The following is a 23,801-nucleotide window of genomic DNA, read 5'->3' on the forward strand; positions in this document are numbered from 1 at the left end:
TCTGCTCTTTTCGCTCCTATGTCTCTCTGATTTAACCTTCAGACATCTTCTATGAATCTTTCAACACTACTGCTTGCACATCTGCAGCATTCATAGGAGCCGATCACATGTCATGGCTTAGAGCAAGTAGAATAAGAGAGTATGTCTATTAAACAAACAAAACCGGTTGGGGACCCGAAGAGAGAGAGTCGTCAACGCCTGCAGAGAGCGCCCTGGAACAGCTGCAGAGCTCTTCTTCCTGGCCTGTGGTAATGGTGGTTTCCTCGTGAGAGACCCAGCGTATATGTCCTCTTCCTGAGATGCCAGGAAGGGCTACAAGATCGATTCTGCAGCAGCATGTCGCTAGAGCGTCGCCAAAGGATGCATAGCTTAGAATTTTTCTCTGCCCTCTCGAAGCCCAACTTGCCTCTGAAATCTGTCTCTCCATGTCTCCCTCGCTCATATGTAAATTCCTTCAGGTGAATGGGGAAGAAGAGTTAGGCAAATGCCTATGGGGTTATCCTCTGTGTCCCAACTGACCATTGGAGGTTATATTTAATCTGCTTGTGCTAGTACCCCTTCAGGGTCTCAAGCCAGATGTCATGGGTCAAGCTGTCAGCCTTTCTTCAGCCTTAGCCTAGCCCTGTCATCATATATAAACGCTAATGTAACCTGGCTTGCGTTCGGACTCATTCAGCTGCTGTCGGCATAAACCTTAGGGTCCTGCCCATAAAGTTGAGCCAATTAAGCTACAGCAAGAGGGGCTCACGCATGCATTGTTCATTACAGAATGTGGCAGTTCTGTCTATATCTACAGAGACCATTCTATGGGAAGATGTCTTTTCCTTTCTTATAAATGGCCATACTAAACAAAAAGGTCATACGACCATATCGCCACTATCACCTGCTGTCCTTCCAATTCAACTGGCAACAGACTCCATCATAACTCAGGGGTTGTCCAAAAGAATAACATAAAAAATTTAAGCGACAACAAGCTAAACCAACTTTTTGGGTTTTTGTTCCATCACAAAGCTCAGTTACATATTCCAGTCAGGGGCAGAATCGAGCTATTTTCAGCATTCTGGAACCATATCACCATGAACCAATGGATCTTGAAGATAGTACAACAGGGTTACTATCTCAGTTTTTCAAGACAATCATTAACTCAGCACACTGTTGTACTGCCCTGTGAGGGCATGTACAGAGAACTCCCTCAGCTACCTTAAAGGACTGGGCACAGCTGTTTTGTCCTGTCCTCCTGAAGGTTGAGACAGGGAGGGAATCCTGGGTGAAGAGAGGAGCCCTTCATCAGAGTATAAGACTTCAGTGCCTAGACAAGCTTGAAGGAAGAGAGTGTTCTACCGTAGATCTTCTACATTTGAGGTTGAGAATAACATTGTTAAAACCTGTTAGCTTAAAGTTGGGAACTTGCCTGAAGTCAAGGTGATCTGCCTCCAAGTGTTTTATTTTTGCTTTGCACTTTCCTTGGTTTCAGGTATCTCACAATTAACAAAGGTGAGCTGCCTATATTTTGTTTTGCTCTGCAGTTTATTTAAAATGCACTTAAGGAAAGCCAGAGTCCGCCTCCGTTTTTCTTCTGGCTTGAGTTATCACATATGGTGGTAGAGGTGGGATCCCATCCCTAAACAGGAAGTACAGATGAGCCCACAGTTGCAGCAAGAGAAAAATAAAACCCTTGCACTGTGTGTGTGTGTGTGTGTGTGTGTGTGTGTGTGTGTGTGTGCGCACTCCCCCCCCCCCCCCCCTCCCCCAGGGCCTCCCAGTTCCCCTCACCTAGTTTTTGCACCACAGGCCAAAGGGACTATCAGTCTGTATAGTCAGAGGTCAAGCAGTGAGTAAGGGTTGGACAGGCCAGCAGGTGTGGGGTTTTTTTTTCCCATTTATTTTTTTGCTTTGTCCAGCTCTCTTATTCTCAGAAAGGTACATTGTGTGATGGCAGCTCGCTATGCCGATGAGATGGAGTAGGTGATTCAGGTCCTTGCTACAGGGCAGAAACAATTACAAAATGCCATTAAAAACACAAATTGACCAACAGGCATTACGAGAGCAGGTGGTGGAGCAGCAAACAGTGCTAATGCAGATTTCCCAAGCTATACAAACAACCATAACCTGTCCACCTGCAGTGCTGCCGAGACTCCTTAAGATGACTCCTGGAGAAGATTCAGATGGGTTTTTCAAAAACTTTGAGCACACAGCATGAGTGGCAGGCTGGCCAGAGGACTGGTGGGCAACCTATCTGGTAGGCATCTTGACTAGCCTCAGTGAGTAGATTCCCCAAACGGCTAACCTTGAAGGGAGTGCCACATACCAGGAAGTCAAGGCAGCTATTCTTAGGTGAGCAGGACTTCAAAGGGGCTTGGGATAAACACTGTGGATCCATAAAGTCTAGAGGATGTGAAATGAAGAGTGGGTGGCTCACGGGAACGATGGCTACTACCTGGTGATAATACCCTTATTCAATAAACATACACACGCTTAATGCGACTCCAACATTGCTCTAAGCTTCAGCGGCAATGAGGAAATGTGGGAAAAAAGGATTTGCATTCACAAAAAAGCAGGGAGTAGCTTGCTTGTTACAGCGGTTACTACCCCAAACCAAATAAGCCTGATACTTCACTTTCAATGCATATCCAGCATAGCTCTCTGCTTCAACAGCAGGGGGGAATGAAGAAACGTGGATCTATATTCAGGCAATAACCAACAAGGACTGAATTACATAGTCTGGATAAACAGATAAGCTTATTGCGGTGGTTAATACCCCTAACTAATTAAGCTATTTCACTTAGATGGAGTTCCAACACTGCTCTCTACATTAATGGCGGGGTGGAAGGGAAATAGAATAAAAAAGGTTACTAAGAGCCAAGAGTAGCAGATAAGTATGAGAGAGAGAGAAAACAAAAATGTACAAAAGCTTGCTGGGCAGACTGGATGGGCCGTTTGGTCTTCTTCTGCCGTCATTTCTATGTTTCTATAAGCATAAGGACAGCAGTTTTCACAGAGAGTTTTTCAGGTTGATGAAAACTCTAGGAATCTCTTCCACAGACTAAAAGACTTGGAAGTAGCCACGCCCAGAAGGGAAGGCAGGGGAGGAGGTGGTCAAAAGGGTGCTACTGGAGTAATTCCAGAATGGCTGATGTGATAGTGGGTCTACTGACACCCGGACTTTATGCTGGAGAAAGCCCTAGAAGAGGCCAAGGCATATTATCAGGCCCAGACCATGCCAGAGGCAAGAAATGTCCTGGAAATGCTACCTGACCCAGGGAGAGGTCGACAGAGTTCTAAGAATCAAAAGCCCCAACAGCCAGTAGTGCAGACCTGGCTGGACTTTACATCTCAAGCGAAACCCTCCGCTGGACCACCATGTTTCAATTGTGGAGAAATGGGTGATTTTGCCCAAGACTGTCCACATAGGGGAGAGGAGCTGATGGATATTAATGCATCTTCAATTTATTGGAGCTCTAATAGCTTCCACACAAGGGAGGGACGTTCCTGCTCCTTGACAGGAAAGCAGCCCTCTTCAAAATTGCAAACATGTTACTAAAAAGGTTGTCTACAGTAGCTCAATGCATATTAGTGTTCTTAGGTCACCTAGGAGCAGCTATTAACATGGTTCTTCTAATATGCTTACACTTGTATCTCATTCAATGGCAACTCAGAAAGTAATGGAACCAGCTACTACGATGACTTCTCTCGAAAGTTTTTTGTTAACCGTATAGATGAAACGAGAAATATATTGGTGGTTACAGCTGGACGTGATAGAGCATAGCAGCTTTCTAGCCAATCTCGTATCAAGTAATGTTAATGACAAATGTCTCCACCTTGGGCTGGGGAGCCCACATGGGACCCTACAAGACGCAAGGTGTCTGGTCATTCCAATAAACTATAAATCAACTTACTAGAGCTTAGGACAATGCACAATTGCCTAGTAACATTCCAATGCATTCTACAAGAGAGGAACATAATGATGCACATGGACAATCGTTACCATGAGTTTATAGCAAACAAGAAGGTACAGGATCTTGGACCCTGTGTCAGGAAGCCCTTCTCATCTGGCAATGGGCAGAGGTAAGCAAAGCAACATACTTACCAGGGCTAGCAAATACTGTGGTGTACAAACTGAGTAGAATATTCTGTCCACACGTGTGGTCTCTCTCAGTCTGTAGCAAATTACCTATTCAGACTGTGGGAAAAACCATGGTTTAACCTTTTTGCAACAGAAGGAAAAAAGAAATCTATTCTGCTTCATCCATCCCAGCATTCAGCGAGACTAATCCCATGGTGCATACGCCTCTTGTATGTTTTTTCTCTGATTTCTCTCCTATCAAACTGTGCAGAAATTCATGTGACACCAGGGCAGGATGATCCTAATCACACCAGTATGGCTGAGGCAACCGTGGTATGCTATGAAGTACAGTTCTCTGACTGGGAGACTATCCTGCATGTCTGACATGGGACAGATCATTATTACACCCAACGCTGCTAGCTCTGAATCCAGCAGCTTTAATGTTAAATGCTCAGCCGTAGCACAATTGTCTCTAACAAAACCTCTACAGGATATCTTGATCTCAGCAAGAAAACCATCCACAAGATGCAGCTGCTTGTATAAATGGAATTGATTGAAATGGTAGTCTTTGCATAACCTAAATCCCTTTAGTTGCAAACCTCGTCATTTGCTATTGTATCTTCATCTTTCCCAATCTGGATTGGCAACCACATCGATACAAGTACACCTTAGTGTCATTGCAGCTTATCCTCCAGAGAATAAAGCTCTGATGTCCATGCACCCTTTAGTTTCCAGGTTCATATATAGATTCCTACAGGCACACTCACTGGTACAGAAACTACCGGTACTCTGGAACATAATCATAGTTTGCTTAAATAATGAAAGCTCTTTTTGAACCTATGCATCTAAAATATTTAATGTGGCATGTTCTCTTGCCTCCGTGAGCTGCCTGCTTAGTCAATTACTCACCTTACATGCAGTTCATCCATGATAAAGAGTTCTCCAAATATATTCAAAGTGTCTGCTTTTCGTCTGAATCGATCAATTGTGCTTCCAACTTTCTTCCTGAAGCCTTATGCTCATAATGGTAGAAAGTTGTTAAACACATTAGACCGCAAAGGTACTCTAGCGTACTACAAACCTAGAACATAAACTTGCAGAAAAAAGGCACAGCTATTTATTTCGTTTGATTCCAATAGATTGGGCACGATGTGACTAAACTAACATTGTAAAATTGGATAACGTCCTGCATACAACACTGCTCTGCAGTGGTTGGGCAGACTTTCCTATTCCTTTAGCTTTGAAACAGACTGAGGAAATTATGAAGCAATGTCCATGTGGGAACTTGAGCACATGCTCAGAGCTAAAGCTCTACTAGCTTGGAGAGAGAGTTCTGTTCAGTGCTGCTAGATGATGTCTGTGACATTCATCCCTCTATCTATGGAAAACAGTTTATGGAAAGTAACCTTTTACACCAAGCAGCTAGGTCAAGTTCAAGCATGAAATATAAATAAATGCTTATTGAATCTGACAATTGGTATTGTGCTTCTGCATAATGACTGGCATCTCCCATGCTACTCTGCCTTGTTGCTATACCCCTCATTGCTACACCTTGCGGATCTTTCTTCCATACCCAGACGTTACACACTTGGAGTTTTCTTTGGCACTGTTCCTTGCTATCATACCTCAGACCTTACATCTTGATTTGTTCTTGCCAGTCTGGGAGGCTGCTTTGCACCTCTCATATTTTGGTCTCTTGAATCCACTTTGTGCTGCTTGGCCCCTTTATCAGTGCTTGCCTTAGTTTATTCTGCCACCTCCATTCATCATACTATTACATTATCTGGCTTCTCAACTTTACATTTCTTATGCTACTAACAGACTAGGAATAGAGGTCACCAAGCACATGTTGTCTAACTGGCTGGCGGACCGTATCACACATTGCTATGCTCTGGCTGGCCTCCAGAAACCAAACTGTCAAAGCTCATCAAGTAAGAGCAATAACTGAACTGCAAGATATGCCTATCAAAGGCATCTGCAAAACTGCAATCTGGTCGTCAGTTTACACCTTTACATCCCATTACTGTCTAAGCAATCTATCAAGAGGTGACAGTAACTTTGGGTAACCAGTATTGTGCAGCCTGTTCACTTAGTAGTCCACTCTCCACTATGTTGCTTTTCAGTAAGTGCTCCATTGTAACCCTTAGCTTGGGATGCCCCATAACTCATGGCTAATTCAGCCTTGCTTGTGTCTGGAGAAAGCAAGTTAGCTTGCCATAAACAGGGTTCTTTGCAGACAGCAGGATGTTTAAACACTTACCCACTTCCTTGCAGAGTAGATTACAGAGCTAAAGTTCAGCTGTACAATCAACTGAGGGGCTCACAAGGTAGTGCCCTCGCAGGAACTCCTGCAAATGCTCAGAACAAAAGCTGTATGAACTAAGAGACGGCTCCCTTTGGTGCCTTCAGATGTCGTCGCCCACATGTCATGGCTAACTCATCCTGCTGTCTATGGAGAACCCGATTTACAATAAGAAAACTTGCTATAATGTGGTTTCTGGAATTTAGCAGATTACAAGATCTGAGGCAGAATCGCTTTTCCAGATGAATGGTGACTGATTTCTTTGATTAGGTGACCAAGGAGTTGAATAGGGGGAACATATTAGAAGGTTGTACTTGAATTTCAGCAAGGTTTTTGACACTGTTGCATATAGGTGACTTTTATAAATAAATTGAACATCTTTGGTATGGGCCCTGAACTGATTGAGTTAGAAACTGGTTGAGAGGGAGGCGACAAAGTTCACACAGAGAAGATAGCCGTTACTAAAAATGTGCTGCAGAGATTGATCCTTGGATTGGTTCTTTTCAACATTTTTGTGAGTTGCATTGTTAAAGGATTATCAGGAAAAGTTGGTTTTGTTTTGTGGTTTTTTTTTTGTTTGTTTTTCAATACCAAAATATACAATAGGTTATACAGCCAAGAAGGTGTAGAAAACATGAGGAGGGATCTAGAGAAGCTCAAGGAATGGCCTAGGGTCTGGCAACTAAGATTTAATACTAAAAAAACCAATGCAGTTATGCATTTAGGTTGCAAAAACCCAGAGGAGAGGTAAAATAAAGGAGGAGAAATTCATAGAGCAAGAAAGAACAGCAGAATCTGAGGATAATCGTATCTGATGTTAGGTGTCCAAACAGCTATTTAAGGTGACAGCAAAGCCAGAAAGATGCTTGGGTGGATAGGGAGAGAAATGGTCAGCAGAAAAAAAGATATTGCCCCTTTTATTGCTCCTGCGTGAGACCTCATTTGGAATCCTGTGAACAGTTCTCTAGACCAGGGGTTGTTACTTTAAAGTTCCCATTTGAAACCACTGAAACATAACATCAAGGATCTGTTGCCCATCCTAGATAATGATACCACTCTTTCACAGGCCATGGGTGGCACGCCTATCCTGGCTTTACCAGCAGCCCCCCAACCTCAAACGAATACCCACCAGGAGCCACAATTTGTACACAAGTGATACCACTCAGGAACCAGATCCTGTCAGAACCCAAGATGCCAACTCTGTCCACGTATTAACCCAGACAAACCCATCACAGGACCCAATAAAATAAACTACATCATCCAGAACTCATTCACCCGGTCTTATTCCACTGTAATATTTGCCAATACCTGCTGTCTACAGAGGAAAAAACAGGTCAATCTATAAGGAAAGGAACAAATGGACATTAGAAATGGCAACGTTCAGAAAGCAGTAAGAATGTCCTGGAAGGTTGAAATGTTCTCCATCTGACCTTAAGGTTGCCATACTCCTACAGAAAAACTTCAAAGGAGCACTCCAGTGTGAAACTCCTGAATTGTAACTCATTAAAAAACTTAACACAATCACCCTAGGTCTGAACAGAGACAATGGCTTCATGACTCACTACAAATATCTATGAACTTAATTTATCTTTGTCTTTCCACATTTAACATTTGTCAGTAGGCTATACTGTAATGTTATTAATACTCTATCCACACCATGTCCTGCCTAATCCAATGCCTTCTCTCTGTTCTGTATATATTTTATCCATCTTTTGTACATCACTTCATGCATCTGACTAAGTGGAGTCTGTCCTCGAAAGCTCATGCTCTAATAAATTGGTTAATCTATAAGGTGCCACTTGACTCCTCATTTTTTTTGTTTGTGTGTATCTGATTGCTCCTTTCAGCAACCTGAAGAGAATCAAAACCTGGAATTTTGAGCTGCTGGCTGGCAGTATGATTGCCTACTACATGGCAAAGGGTTCAACAGATGTTTGGTTGGTGAGAGACTTGGATTTAAAATCAGTATTTCACCAACTCATTTGCTGTTCTGAGGATTGTTGATTAGTTTTAACAAAGGTATGTTAAGGCTTACTGCTGCACTATCTCATGTATTATAAGGGATGTCACAGAAAAGTTAATTCTTTCTCTGCCTGCTGGCAGGGAGGCAAAACCCACTTGTCAGGCCAGGTGTAGCAGGATTCAAGGAAAAGAAATTTAGGTTTTATTGAACTTCTTCTTTTGAACTTCTCTCCTTCTGAACTTCTCTCTGTTAGGATTCTGAAAGCAGCACATTTACCTCCTCCATCTCGGATACAGATGAATTAGATGATAGTCAGAAGAAGGCGGTAACTGCTGTTGTCCATATTACTAAGCGACGCAAGAGGGCAGTTGAAACAAAGTTTAGCCCTATACTGGAACAGAAAAGCAGCTCAGAGAGCAATAACATGCCACCCTCTATGGAGAAATGGGTAAGAGATCTGTATTAACTTAACAAAAGAAACATTAGGGTCTTTTCCAATTAACTGATGAGTTTTTCATATACATCAAAAGATTGTTTTGTTTTCAGAGATGCTAAAGAAATAAGCTTTCTCTATTGACAGCAGGGCTAAATTAGCCATGACATGGGGTGACATTTGAACAGACCCATCTCTCTAGCTTAGTAAAGATTTACTACTAAGCATATACTGGAGTTCTGCATATGTTGCCTCGTGAGCCCTTCAGTCTTTTCTTTCCCTGTACGTACCCGGATCAGTCCAGACTCCTGGGTTTATTCATCCCCGCCAGCAGATGGAGACAGAGAAAAGCCTCGCTGACTCTATTTGATAAGCCCTGGTGCCACCTGCAGTAGATCAGTATTTCTCTGTCTCCAGCAGATGGCTGGTGCATAAACCTGCAGTCTTTTGTTTAGCCTTTTTTAGCTTTTTCTTTTTTGGGTGAGCCTTCCTCCCAGGGGGCTGGTTCCTTTTGGGAACCATTCTCTGTTCGGTTGAGGTGGACCAGCTGAGGTCCAAATTGTTCCGTGGGATGTAAATCTGGTGGTCCAGATCCCCCCCCCCCCCCCCCCCCCGCCACGAGGCCGGTCTTGCGGCTTTCAGCCCCTTTTTTCTTCTTCAGGGGTTTCTCTCCTTGTTTTGCGGCTGATCTGAGCTGGATAGCTCCTTTCAGCTCTAGGAGAGGAACTTCCCTGCTATATTTTAGTAAAGTTTAGACAAACAAAAAAACTTAAAAAAAAAAAAAAAAAGAATAGGACGGCTGAGTGGTAAGGCTCTGGGGCGACTTCCCACCCCCGTTGATCGTGCTGGTTCTTTGTTTTGATATATATATTTTTTTACTTTTCTTTACTTTTATTTTTGATCAGGTACTATGGTTTGTGGCTCGGCTTGCCGCACATGTCGGGCAGTCCCAGTGCATCTCAGTCGGGCTGGCCTCTGCACTGGTTGTGTTTCGTGGGGGGGAAGGGCCCTCCCTCCTCCTGGGAGTCTCAAAACGACAACGCTTCGATAAGCTCGCGGCTGCCCGGTTGGGCCGGTTATGCATGCCCCTGCTGGCTCCGGTTCTGCCGGCTCCCTTGTGGTGGGAGCGGTGGCCATTTTGGCGCCAGATTCGCATGCACCGCCATGTTTGGAGGGGGTTCTCCTTCCGCGGCTCTCCCCAGTCCATTCGAGCCCCCTAGAGGAGCAGGGGCTCTCCGGGGGGGGGGGGGGCTAATCAGCAGGTCCCTTTGCCTCAGGGGCCTGGGGGGAGACCAGGTTCCGATTTTAGCTCCGGGTTCGCGTCCCTTCTCCCCTGATTTTATTCTACTACTTCATCAAGCCTGTCTGACAGCAGGAAAGTCTAGGGTGCCCACAGTTTCCCCTGGCATCTCAAGGTCCGTGCCTTCAGCCTCCAGGGGCCGCGTCAGGGTCTACGTGGTCGCGTGACTTGGGGGTCCCGCATTTGCCCAGCCGGGGGGGGGGGGGGGGGGCAGCTGAGGGCTCAGAGGTCCCGGTCCCTCCAACAGGGGCAGCGACAGTGTCGGCAGCATAGTATCTGGGATCCCCTGACTTCGATCAGGGAGATGACATGGGGACACCTTCGGTTGCAGAGGGTGATGACCCCAAGATTCTCGTTTGTTCCGGAGGGAGGAGTTGGAGCCTCTGCTTCCTCAAGTTCTTGAGGAGCTGGGTTTGAAAGCTCCTCAGGAGGTTCCGGAGATGGATGGGGCGGACCCTGTGCTAGATAGCCTTAGAGCTCCTCCTTACGCCTTTCCTTATCATAGGTCTGTGCGGCAGTTGGTAGAACATGAGTGGGATTCCCCAGACTCAGGCTTGAGGGTGGGTAGAGCGATTTCGAAACTCTACCCCTTGCTGGAGCAAACCTTGGAGCTTTTTGCGCTTCCGCAGGTTGATGCGGCAGTTTCTGCGGTCACTAAGAAGACTACTGTTGCGGGAGCCGCAGCCCTTAAGGATGTTCAGGATTGGAAGTTGGAGCTTCATCTCAAGAGGATATTTGAGGGGGCGGCCTTGGGGCTGCGGGCTGCCATTTGCTCCAGCTTTATACAAAGAGCATGTTTGTACTGGGTCCAGAGTTTTCAAGACGGGCAGACACAGCCTGGATCAGACACGTCTAATACAGATCGCGTGGAGGCGTCTGTCGCATATGTAGCTGATGCTCTTTATGATTTGGTGCATTCGCTATCTCGAATTAGGAGTTCCACTGTAGCGGCCCGATGTTTGCTGTGGCTCCTTCATTGGTCTGCGGATGTGTATTCTAAGGCCCAGTTGGGTTCTTTGCCCTTCAAGGATCGTCTGTTGTTTGGGGAGCAGCTGATAAAGCAGTTGAGTGAAACGAAGGTTCACAAATTGCCGGAGGACAAGCCTAGGAATAGTCAGGCCTTTCTGTCCCGGTCGTATTTTAGGGATGGCAGATTATCTCGTCCTTCTAGAGGTCCCGTGGTGTCGCAGTCATAGAAACCTTTTCAACCTTGGGGTTCAAATTGGGGTCAGACCTTTCAGGGCCCCCACGGCTGAGGGAGCTGCTGGGGTCAAGTCCTCCAATGAAGCGAGGCCAGTTCACTCCTCTGTTCCCTATATAGGGGGCTGTCTGGCAGAGTTTTATGGGGAGTGGACAAAGGTTACGCAGGATGAGTGTGTCCACTTGGTGATAAGAGACGGTTACGCGTTAGTTTGCGCATCCCTTTCGTGACCTATTCTTAGTCTCCCCTGTGGGTTTTCGGTGAAGCATCGTGCGGTTTGGGAGACTTTGCGCAGGTTGCACAAGTTGGGGGCAGTGATCCCAGTGCCTCCACACAACGGGGCAGGGGTCGTTACTCCATCTACTTCGTGGTGCCGAAAAAGGAGGGCAAGTTTCGGCCCATTCTGGACCTCAAGTCAGTCAATGCATCCTTAAAGATACCATGTTTTCAAATGGAGACTTTACGTTCAGTGATTACGGCGGTGCGCTCTCGGGAGTTTTTGGCTTCCCTGGATCTGACTGAGGCGTATCTACATATTCCCATTCGTCCGGATCATCAGCGCTTTCTGAGGTTTGCAATGCTGGGTCAGCATTTCCAATTCCAGTCTCTCCCCTTCAGACTGGCCATGGCTCCTCGCAGATTCACCAAGGTAATGGTGGTGGTGGTGGCAGCAGCTCTTCGGCGCGAGGGGGTACTGGTGCGCCTTTGTCTCGATGATTGGCTGATTCGGGAGAAATCGTTGGATGGCTGCCATTCTTCGGTACAGAAAGTTATTCATCCGCTAGAATCTCTCGGCTGGGTGGTCAATCGGGTGAAGAGTCATTTGGAGCTGTCCCAGACACTCTACTATCTCGGGGCTCGTTTCGACACGAGGCAAAGCAAAGTGTTTCTCACAGAAGAGAGAATGATCACGCTACAGTCACAAGTTCGCCACTTATTAGCGTTGAGGGTGCCCTGAGCCTGGGATTTTTTTTGCAGGTTCTGGTATCAATGGCCTCAACGCTGGAATTGGTGTCGTGGGCCTTTGTGCATATGCGCCCACTTCAGAGGGCCCTGTTGGAGAGGTGGAATCCTCCGTCGCAGGCTTTTCATTTACCGGTCTTACTGAATGCGTTGGCACAGAGCAGCCTCTTGTGGGGTGGCTACAGTCATCCAATCTGTAGCGTGGTGTCAGTCTCAAGGTTCCGGATTTGGTGGTTCTCACTACCGATGCTAGTCTCTCTGGTTGGGGGGGGGGGGGGGCGGTCTGCGAGCGGCAGTCGGCCCAGGGCACTTGGTTGGCGGTAGAAGCCTCGAATCTGTTGGAGACCCAGGCGGTGCGGCTGGCACTTCGAGCCTTCCTCCCCCTCGTTCAGGGTTGATTGGTCAGGGTTCTGTCGGACAATGTGACGATGGTAGCTTATATCAATTGTCAGGGAGGCACCAAGAGCCAGGGGGTGACCCTAGAAGCTCAGGAGGTGTTTCTCTGGGCGGAACTGTACTTGGTTCAGTTCGCCCGCGATATGAGACGCAGCTTCGACAATGTCCAGGCCGATTTTCTCAGTCATCAGAGCTTAGATCCAGGCGAGTGGGAATTGGCGGAGTCCGCAATGCAGCTCATCAGGAAGAGGTGGGGTTGTCCTTGCGTCGATTTGATGGCTCCTCGGTTTTTCAGCCGCAGGAGGGAGTACGGGGCCAAGGGGGTCGACGCTCTGGTAGTGTCTTGGCCTCGTGAGATCTTGCTTTATGTTTTCCCTCCGTGACCTCTAGTGGGCAAGGTGTTGCGCCGCATAGAGAGGCACCCTGGGAAGGTGATCCTAGTAACTCCGGAATGGCCGTGTCGACCGTAGTTCGCAGATCTCGTCAATCTAGCTGTGGACTGTCCACTGCGCCTCAGTCATCTTCCGGATCTTCTCTGTCAGGGTCCCGTATTTTCCGACCTGGCAGATCGCTTTTGTCTAGCAGCTTGGCTTTTGAGAGGTGTCACTTGAGACGGAGAGGATATCCAGAGCCGGTGATCACTATGCTTTTGCAGGCTAGGCAGCATCTACCTCCCTCTCATATGTTCGGGTTTGGAAAGTGTTTGAGGCTTGGTGTACCGACCGAGGCATATAGGTGGTTCGTGCCTCGATATCTCATGTATTGTCTTTCCTACAAGAGGGTTTAGCTAAAGGCCTTGCTTTTAATTCTCTTAGGGTACAGGTAGCAGCTCTAGCCTGCTTGCAAGGGAAGATTGAGGGTTACTCCTTATCTTCTTATCCAGATGTACAGAGGTTTCTTTGGGGAGTTAAGAATTTGCGTCCTCTGGTACGGAAGGACTCAAATTCCCTGGAACCTTAATCTAGTTCTGTGAGTATTGTGTGACGCTCCATTTGAGCCAATTCGGAGAGCGACCCTTAAGGGTTTGACTCTCAAAGTCGTTTTCTTGGTGGCCATCTGTTTCGCCAGGAGGATTTCTGAATTGCAGGCTTTGTCATGCAGGGACCAGTTCCTTCAAATATCTGATTCTGGAGTCACGTTGCGTACATGACTCCAGAATCAGAGACCACCTTCCTTTGTCCCGAAGGTGGTCTCTGCCTTTCATGTTAATCAGACTATCGAGATCCCAGCATTTACAGAGTTGGATGATTCTATGCAGCATGCTCGGGAGCTTAAGCTGTTGGATGTCCACAGGGCCTTGCTTCGTTATCTCAAGGTTACTAATGATTTCAGGCGGTCTGATCATCTTTTTTTGCTTTATGGAGTGGATCGAAGAAAGGTGCCCATGCCTCCAAAGCAACTATTGCCTGGTGGCTTAAGGAGGCTATTGGGTCAGCATATATTCTCAAGGGCCGTCAAGTTCCTGAGGGTTTGCGGGCCCACTCAACTCTGGCTCAGGCGGCTTCGTGGGCGGAGGCTCAGTTGGTGTCTCTGCAGGAGATATGCAGGGCGGTGACTTGGAAATCGCTGCATATTTTTTGCGAGTCATTACCGATTTGGATTTGGGAAATTCGGGTTCCCATTCTTTTGGTGAAAGTGTCTTGCGAGTGGGACTCTCTAGGTCCCACCCTCTTTAGGAAGCTTTGGTACATCCCAGGAGTCTGGACTGATCCGGGTACGTACAAGGAAAAGAAAATTGGTTCTTACCTGCTAATTTTCATTCTTGTAGTACTAACGGATCAGTCCAGAACCCACCCGGGTTGGAGGGGGAGAGTCTTCCGCTCAGCTATAATCCTTTCAGCATACTTCTGTTCTTAGTTTGTTCATACATTACAAGGTTTTTTTTACAAGTTTTTGGCACATAATGTTTTTTGGCTTGGGTACAGATTAATACTGATCTACTGCAGGTGGCACCAGGGCTTATTAAGCAGTGTCAGAGAGGCTTTTCTCCGTCTCCATCTGCTGGCAGGGATGAATAAACCCAGGAGTCTGGACTGATCCATTGGTACTACAGGAACGAAAATTAGCAGGTAAGAACCAATTTTCTTTTGGTTCAGACTTCCCCACAGATATTTACCCTCTTTTCTCCTAGGATAAGCAGGGTGGTAGTTCTCACATATGGGTGACTTCATCATATGGAGCCCGGCATGGAACTTTGGTCTCAAAGATTCTAGAGCTTTCAGCATGCTCCATTGAGCATGTGCAGCTATAGTCATCACCCTGCCCCCTAGTCAGAGTCCCTCAGTCTCTCCCCCCCCCCCCCCTCCCCCCTGCTGAGCTGTCGCCTCACGGTTGTGGAGCTCGTGCTTGCTTTTTTTTTTTTAAATCAGAAAACATTTTTCACAATATTCAGCTTTGCTCTCTTCTAACAGTTTGATTTATTTTTTTCTAGAGCTGCAGCTTTTCTTTCTGGTAGTTTTATTCTTTTTTCCAACTGTCTGCCAGCTGCATGGTGGGTTCTCCTCCATGCAGCCTGGTAGAATCTGTTAATCAAAAAAAACCCAAAACCTCTGCTCCTGCAGGTTTTGTATTTATGTCCTCTCTTTGCTCAATCTGTTTTGCTTTTTTTCCCCACAGTGCTGACAGGACTGAACTGTGCAGGCTGGTGATCCATTTAGGCCTCTGAGCCTGGGGACTCGCCCAAGCTCTTCTGGGCTGGAGTTCCATGGCAGTTCACCGATAGCTCGGCATCGATGGATTTAGAAGGTGGAAGGATTGAGGACCCTGCCATTTCGGGGATGGGGGTAGAGCTAGGAACTAGTCTCCACGGGCGGGAGCCCTGGATGATGTTACCTCCCCTCCTGCTTGCCATCCTTGGCAATACAATCTCCCTGGGAGAAAAGGTGAGCGGAGTTTGGGCTAACAGCTTGCTGCTTCCCCTCTGTACCATGCCCAGGAACGGTTGCCCGTGCACAGTTGTGACCAATGCACTGTTCGACCGCATCGATGTTGGGACCGCGTCAGGGACAGGGCCCATCCTCTATACCATGGTTCTCTTGATGCCGTCGAGGTCCAGGGTCACCCTTGTTGCATTGAGGTGTGTGACTGCCTACGATGCCGTGGTGGCCGCCTGTGCCAACGGTATCAGTGGAACTGGAGTCTTGCTGCACCAGTTTGGGCATTGAGGCCTCTGTGCCGTGATGTGGCACGCTTGATGTCATGGTGCACTTGATGCCTCTGTGCCATATGTGCACTTAATGCCACAGTGCCCTCGATGCGTCTGTGCACTCATTGCCTTGGTGCCTTTGTGGCTCTTCATGCCTTGGTACCCTTGCCGCACTCAGTGCTGTGGTGACCACGGTACCATCGATGAGCTGTGCTCTCGATGCCCACAGGGCCCTCTGCCATAGATGCTCTTGATCCATCAAGGTGCGTACATGGCCACCTTTGGGGCTGTCGAAGTTGCGTAGCAGGGGCAGGCCCTCGATGTTGAGCTGTGTAGCATCGATGCTGCGGCAACCCTTGATGCCATCGAGGCGCGTACCCTGTATGCTGTAGGTTGTTGAGGTGTGCGGCCTCATGCCAGCATGAACTCAATGCCAATGTGGTGCTGCCCTAATACCATTGATGCCATCAAGGTGGGGTGGGCTAATGGAGAGGCCTTCGGATCAGCGATGCCTCTCATTGCTGCCTCGACTAAATCAAGCCCCACCAAACAGGCACCAGACTCGCCACTGAATGCCCTTGTCGTCCCTGTGGCCGTCAACCATCGGGACTTTTTGAAGCCCATACATGACCCTGCAGCCCTTCGGGGGGAGGGGGCAAATGTTCTTGCCTCTTAAGAATCATGCACAGAGGTAGCCATCTACTTGAGGTGCGCTGGTGCATCTGTACGCAGTGGCTCAGTGCCCTCAGGACTCCTGGGTGGTGTTCCCTACAGAGCACTGGGAAGCTCAGGGCTGTCCCTTTAAGTGATCCATCCCAGTGTTGGGGGGGGCCCCGCCAAGATGTGCAACCCCATCAATATTAATGGGTGCTAACAAGGCTCTCGTCAGCTATAATACTTTCGAGGCCATCTAGCTTGCAGCATCGACACCACCGGATAAATCAGAGAGTCGAGGGGAATTGCCGTCTGCATTGGCGGTCGTCTGTGCCTTTTTGATATTGGGGGACTGTGGGGCCTCTCCTGCAGACGCCTACGGCTCCTTTGGTCCATACCTTCGGGCATTGGGGCCCCTGGGTGTTCTAAGTCTGTGGGCAACTGTGGCGCCAAGAATGGCGCTAATTACCCGCAAACTGCTTATAGATCACAGGACATGTCCACATTCCTCCATAAGCACCTGCGCTTGCCAGGGACTTGGCTGCAGTCATTCCCTGTGGGATTTGCAGGCGAGCAGATTCCAACGTAGTTTCGATGGCCCGCCTCTTGGAGTGGTCTCAGGTACTGAAGGGGGTGACGCCATAGACCGCCACCCTCCACCATGCATTACCCAGAGCACCAGTGGTGCTGGGGATATTGTCTTGCTGTCCTCTCCACTCCGCTGCAGTTACTGTGGCGTTGATGTTCAGCTTGCGTGGTTGGGACAGATAAAGCATCTGTTCTAAGGGCCTAGGACGCTCAATGCGGTATTCTCATTGGCTGTGCAGTCCTCAGCCACACTAGAGTTTTGCCGTTTTTCACCTAGTCTCAGCCTCCGCGTCAGTCCGTTCTACAGTGCTGAGAAACACTGGGAGCAGCTGTCATTACACACTTTGTGCTGGGTCGTGGGGCGGTGTAGCTTCCAACTATAGCACATGATTTTTGCCATGTCCATGGCAAAGGGAGTTGGTAACAGAGTATCCTGCATGAGGGGTACTGCCCTCTGCTCATTGTAGCGTGCAAGCTATTCTTCCCCCATTTTCAGGATCACACTGTTTGTGGGCAGAGCAGTCCTGGGTCATGCAACATTGTCCATTGCTGGGCCACGTGCTCCCTTAGGAGGGGAAGTATATGCATTCATGGCTTGGATAATGATGATACAGCCGGGAGACTTGGTACTCTGTCCTGAGATTGCCCTGGGCCAGCTCTGATGCGCTTTGGGTTTCCAGGCTGGTAATATAGTTAGGTACTACTGGGGTTTGTGCTTGCGACTCCCTGGCTTCCCGTCTCCTGGTGAAGCCTTCAGGACTTCTCCCCTAGGGCAATCATTCTCTGTTTCTGCTGTGTCAAGAAGACTGAGGGCTCCATCTCAGTGGGATACTCCCTGCAGTCTTTGGCAGGGAGTTGTTCGCTTGGGGTTGATAGACTTGTGCTTGCCCTGGGGGTCCACCGGTCTGCCTCCTTGTGTTCTTTGCTACTTCCGATTGGTGTATCTCTGTATACCTGCAGGGAGAGATACTGCCTTAGATTTTTTTTTTCTTATTCTCCGGGTTGCCCAAAGGGCCTTCCTGCTCCCCTTGCTATCCTGTGACAGGATAGATGAACCAGTTCTGGCAGGTGCTGTTGAGTGAGGTTCAGGCCTATTTTATCTCCCTGCCAGGATTGTTCTCATCCCCTGAAACTCTTGACGCTGTCCTGCGCAGATAACTAGGTCTGATGTTCCCTGTACGTACCCGGATCAGTCCAGACCTTGGGTTGAGCCTCCTTTCCAGCAGGTGGAGACAGACTAAAACTGCAGAGGTGCCCTATATGAGGTGCCCTTTGTTTTTCAGGTGATAGTCTGGAACCGGTACTCGCTCCTCGAGGGCACACGTTCCCAGACTTGCTCCGTATTCACTTCTGCCTGGAAGTCATCGCTGCCTACTACATCTGTGAGTTACCATCGCTCTCTCAGAGCTTTCCCTGGAACCAGGTACTCGCTCCTCAAGGGCCTACTTCATTCCAGCTCCTGGGCTTCTATGAGACATTGTGTGAGTGTTACCATCAGGTTTGGTACATGAACTCTGCATACCCTGCCTACTCACTATATTTCAGTTTCTCTACAGCTCAGCCTCCAGGGATCGCTGTTCCTGTATCTGAGGGACTACAGCCCAGCCAGGCATTCCAGCTCACTACTGCCACCTCTGGTGGTTCAGTATACTGTCTAATAAAAGAACTAGTGTGTGTCTGTCTCCTAACTCTGAGCCTGACTGGTGGTCCCTCTCGGGATCTTCCCCCAGGGGCGTGGTCATCTGCCACCGGTCCAAGGATCGACCCACAACTCTCCTAAATAACAACAGATTGCTAACTCCTACCTGATTGATAATCCCAACAGATAGCACCTCCTAACACTGACTCTCCACCCAAGACACCGCCTGAGATCGAATTGAATGCGCTTTTAAACCTTCTGGTACTGAGTGCCCAAGACATATATATGTCGAAGTTATGGCTTCCTTCAACCATCTGGCAATAGTGGCTTTAGTTGCCTTATGTCCTTTCTTAGGACCACTCCATAAGATGAACAGATAAGACAAAAGAAAAGCATTGGTTACCTCCAGATAGCTAAGAAGAATCTGCCGCACATCTAATCTTCGCAAGTTGCGAGCCTGAGGCGAATTCTGATCCAAATCCGTGAAGGCAGGCAACTCCATGGTCTGATTCAAATGAAATTCCGACACGACCTTCGGTAGAAAGGAGGGCACCGTCCTAAGGGATACCCCTGAATCCGAAATTCAGAGAAAAGGTTCCCTACATGACGACGCTTGAAGCTCAGAGATGCGCCATGCTGAAGTGATAGCCACCAGGAAAATAGTCTTAAATGTCAAGACTTTCAAGGTGGCCTGTTTCAAAGGCTCAAACGGAAGACCACACAAGCCACAGAGAACCAGATTCAAACTCCAAGAAGGACACACTGGACGAACCGGAGGGTTCAAATGTTTAGAACTTCTCAGGAAACGCGTTACATCCAGATGAGCTGTCAGGGATGTCCCATCAATCTTACCCCGCAAACATCCCAGGGCTGCTACTTGAACCCTGAGAGAACTGCATGCCAAGCCTTTCTTCAGACCCTCCTGTAAGAACGCCAGAATATGGACAATTGAGGCGCGCTGCGGGGACACATTCAACCCGCTTCACCAGGAATCGAAAACCTTCCAGACTCGAACATAGGTGAGCGAGAAAGACGTTTTTCGTGCTTGCAGGAGGGTGGAAATAACTGAATCTGTATAACCTTTCTTCCTCAGCTGCCACCTCTCATAAGCCAAGCCACTAGACAAAAGCGATCCACTTGATCAGGCGATGAACACCCCACCGACTAGTCACGAGATGCATCGCCTCCTCAGAAAGTTCCCACTCTCCGGGATCGAGATGCTGGCGACTGAGAAAATCCGCCTGAACGTTGTTGACACCGGCTATGTGGGAAGCTGCCAGCTGGAACAGATGGCGCTCCACCCAGAGCATTAGCCGATTGGCTTCCAATGGCACTGGATGACTTCTGGTTACCCCCTGACGATTGATGTAAACCACCATTGTCGCATTGTTGGACAATACTCACACTGATCGATGGCTCACCAGGGGAAGGAAACTGCACAGCGCCAGACATACTGCCCTGGTTTCCAAGCGATTTATGGACCATTTCTCCTGCTGCCCTGTTAAACGGCCCTGTGTTGCCCTCGATTGGCAAACCGCACCCCCAGCCAGAAAGGCTGGCATCTGTCGTCACGACCACCCACTGGGGCTTTTCCAGGTCCATCCCACGCTGCACGTGGGTGGGAATCAATCACCAATGGAGACTGGACCTGGCAGGTTCCAAGAGCGGCAATCTGATTTGGAACTCTTCCGACTTCGGGTCCCAACGAGAATGTAACGAACTCTGCAAGGGTCTCATGAGCAAAGGCCCGAGGGACTAATTCCTGAGTAGATGCCATAGAACCAAGCACCTGCAAGTAATCCCAAACCCGAAGTAGCGGTAGAGACAACAGCTGCCGGATCTGCGCCGCTAACTTGTCGATTCACTCCTGTGTGAGAAAGATCTTGCCGACCGATGTTTTGAACCGAGCACCCAAGAAGTTCAGCACCTGGGACAGGACTAATTGGCTCTTGGCAAAATTGATGACCTAACCAAGGGATTGGAGCTGGGCCACTACTGAATGAACCGCTGCCCTGCAAACCTCCTCTGACTTTGCGTGGATGAGCCATTCGTCCAGATAGGGATGAACCAAAATCCCCTCCCGCCTGAGGGCCGTAGCTACTACCACCATTACTTTGGTGAAGACGCGGGGAGCTGTCGTCAATCTGAACGGGAGTGCCTGAAACTGATAATGCTCGCCCAGAATCATGAACCGGAGAAATCGCCGATACTGTTTGCAGATCCCTATGTGAAGATACGCTTCCGTCAGGTCTAAAGAAGCCAGATATTCGCCAGAGTGGATGGCCACAATGACTGAGCGGAGAGTTTCCCTGCGAAAATGGGGTACCCGAAGCGCTTTGTTCACCACTTTCAGATCCAAGATCGGGCGGAAGGAGCCTTCCTTCTTGGGAACCACGAAATATATGGAGTACCTGCCGGTCCTGCATTCCTCTGGGGGGACAATGGCTCCCAGCGCTTTCAACCGACCCAGGGTTTGAAGCACCGCTGTCAGTTTCACATGGGCTCCGCAGGGTGACATCAAGAACAGGTCCCGCAACGGGCATGCAAAATCCAAAGCTTAGCCATGTTCGATGATGCTTAGAACCCACTGGGCCGATGTAATCTTGACCCACTCCTTGAAGAACAGAGACAGGCGTCCGCCTATCACCGGAACAGAGGAGTGGGCCAGGACACCTTCATTGGGAGGACTTGCCCCTGGAAGATCCCTGAGGACCCCCGTCGTGGAGAGGCCTGCAGCCACGAAAGAAATGAGACCAAGGCTGAGACCTCGTCGACGGCTGACGTGGAGTGAAGGCCGGAGCCCTGGTCTGCCGAAACTTGCGCTGTCTCCGGTACCGAGGGCACGCCGACCCAAAGTACCTGGAGGTTCTAGGCTTGTCCTCCGATAACTTGTACACCTTATTGTCCCCAAGGGATTTGATAAGGGCTTCCAGGTCATCCCCAAACTTCCCTTTAAAGGGGAGATTGCCTAGCTGAGCCTTGGAGGAAACATCGGCCGACCAGTTGTGGAGCCACCGAAGCCATAGTGCGCGAAGACGCCCGAAGAAGATCATACAAGCCATCCGCGGTGTAAGCCTCATGGGGTGAAAAGGCAATATTTAGTTTATCTGAGAATAACAGGGCTGAGAAATTGAGATCATGGTTTAAGACTACACCCCCCAGAATTCCTTGCTGACTGACTTTAGCTGAAAGCCAGCAGGGGCGAATGAGCATGGGTGTGGCTAATCGCACCTCCCTTGGCACCTGCTTCAGTGTACAAGAGGTGTCTACAGTAGCACTTGGGAGAGCAAGGGAGGAAGCCAGCAGAGCAAACTGTTCCAAACAGCTACTCTCCAGCTCAGCTATGGAGGAGGGCTCTGAGACTGACTGGACAAACCACTGTTAATAGTTAAGTTAAATGCTATGATTATCCAGGAAGAGACTATCTTACATTAATTATTGAAGTTTGACTTTATGGAAAAATCAAATTGATCTTTATACAATTCTGTTAAAGACCTTTGCTAAAGAGAAAATAATGGGGAGATTAAGCTTGGTTGTGCAGTATTGAGAAGCTTATAAATGTAGGAGTTGAATTGTGCCAAATCATGACTGTTACACCGCTAATTCATAAATCCTGACGCTGGCAGCATTTTGTTTCCCTCAGCTGCTTCAGGGTTTTATTTGTATCACAAAAACTTCTGTGTTCAAGAGCGGTCACTGAATGATTCTAGTGAAAGGTCATGTTGCAAAGATAAGTACAATATGAGGAGGCTGTTTTCATGAACAAGTGAAATATTTGAGAATTTAAATGATGTTCATTCCATAGATAAAGGACTGAGTTATGAAAGATTTATAAGTGAATTGGCTTAGTGAGCACATGGCCTCATTCATGATTAGGATTGACACTTATACTGATATGCAGCGCATCTTTTTTAAATTTTTGACAAAGTTGATATATAATTTAAAAAAAAATATTTTATTGCATTTAATAACATTATGCGACAAAGATATAACAGGTATGTATTAGTATAAAACCAATATAGTCTATCTTCAAAGTATAACTCATTAGCATAGTCACAGTGTTATCCCCACTGTACATGTCGAAGTTATGGTCTGAGATTTAATTCCTTCCCCCCCCCTTTCCCGGCACTATATTACTGTCCAACAAGAAAAAGTTAGTTATCGACATGACACCTTTGTAATGTATCTATGTAAGACAATCACAGTAGTCTCTAATTTCTCCTGATCATGAATTCTGGGTAGAGGCATTGTGGTTGAACTGTGGTGTTTTGAATGATCGTGTGCCCCTAAGGTGGCAAGGTTGTCCACTTATCAGTCTGCTTGCTCCGAAGTTGATATTTTTTTAAATCAAAAATTTTAAAATGCGCTGCATATCAGTATAAGTGTCAATCCTAATCGACACATTTATATATAGGGAGGGAGGAGGTTATATTAAACCCTCCCTATTTATATATGGACCCATGACTGAGACAGGACTCTGTGGGGGTGAAAGACCCAATTCAGTTTAAAAATCTGTACTGAGGTCCTCTCTCCATTACATGATAAAGTGCACAACCTTGAGAACCATTTTTATTTTTGTTGTGTGCGCACATTTAGTTCCTGTCTTTTATAATTGTTTTGATGTCCATGGACAGGGAGCCAGAAAGTTATTGGCAAGCTCTTCTGGATGTGTAAGCATCCAAGCAGTATCTCATCCAGTCCGTATACAAGTCCTTAAACACCATGGCAAGATCTTCTGCAGCAGCCAATGGGGCATTCTTGCATGGCCTGGCTGAGTCTGTGCGAAAGTGTTGGTCAAAATCCCATGCTCTGGAGAGGAGGTCAGAGAAACCATTCCCCAGATTAAGCAGTAGCATGGAGCTGTTCTGTCCCTGTCAGCAGGAGCTGACCAGCCTCTTACTTCCAGGCCTCCTTACTTCGTTTCTAAGTGGTCCTTCTTCCAGAGATGTCCCTTTCTCCTAGGACAAGCAGGATGGTGGTAGTCACATGTGGGTGACATCATCAGATAGAGCTCAGCACTGAAAACTTTTGTCAAAGTTTCTAGACTACGCATGCCCAGCCTGCCGCTATCCGCACTTCCACGTGAGGTCCCCCTTCAATCCTTGAGGGCAGCAGATGTTGGGTTTTCAAGATATCCTTAATGATTGTCTCATA

At 47.9% G+C, this 23,801-nt stretch overlaps 1 protein-coding gene across 2 annotated transcripts in view; it reads left to right on the top strand.

Annotated features, from left to right (window-relative positions):
• The window catches only part of NUSAP1 (nucleolar and spindle associated protein 1), a 151,465-nt gene that overhangs the window by 20,506 nt on the left and 107,158 nt on the right, over positions 1–23,801 (top strand). Inside the window, exon 3 of one of the 2 annotated variants that reach the window (XM_029598609.1) lies at positions 8,582–8,776. The exons of the other annotated variant lie outside the window; for it this stretch is intronic. Within the exon in view, the coding sequence (XP_029454469.1) occupies positions 8,582–8,776 (195 nt within the window). The remainder of the gene's footprint in view (positions 1–8,581; positions 8,777–23,801) is intronic. 2 annotated transcript variants of the gene reach the window in all.

Source organism: Rhinatrema bivittatum, chromosome 4, assembly GCF_901001135.1.
Source record: "Rhinatrema bivittatum chromosome 4, aRhiBiv1.1, whole genome shotgun sequence".
NCBI classification, from domain to species: Eukaryota; Metazoa; Chordata; class Amphibia; order Gymnophiona; family Rhinatrematidae; genus Rhinatrema; species Rhinatrema bivittatum.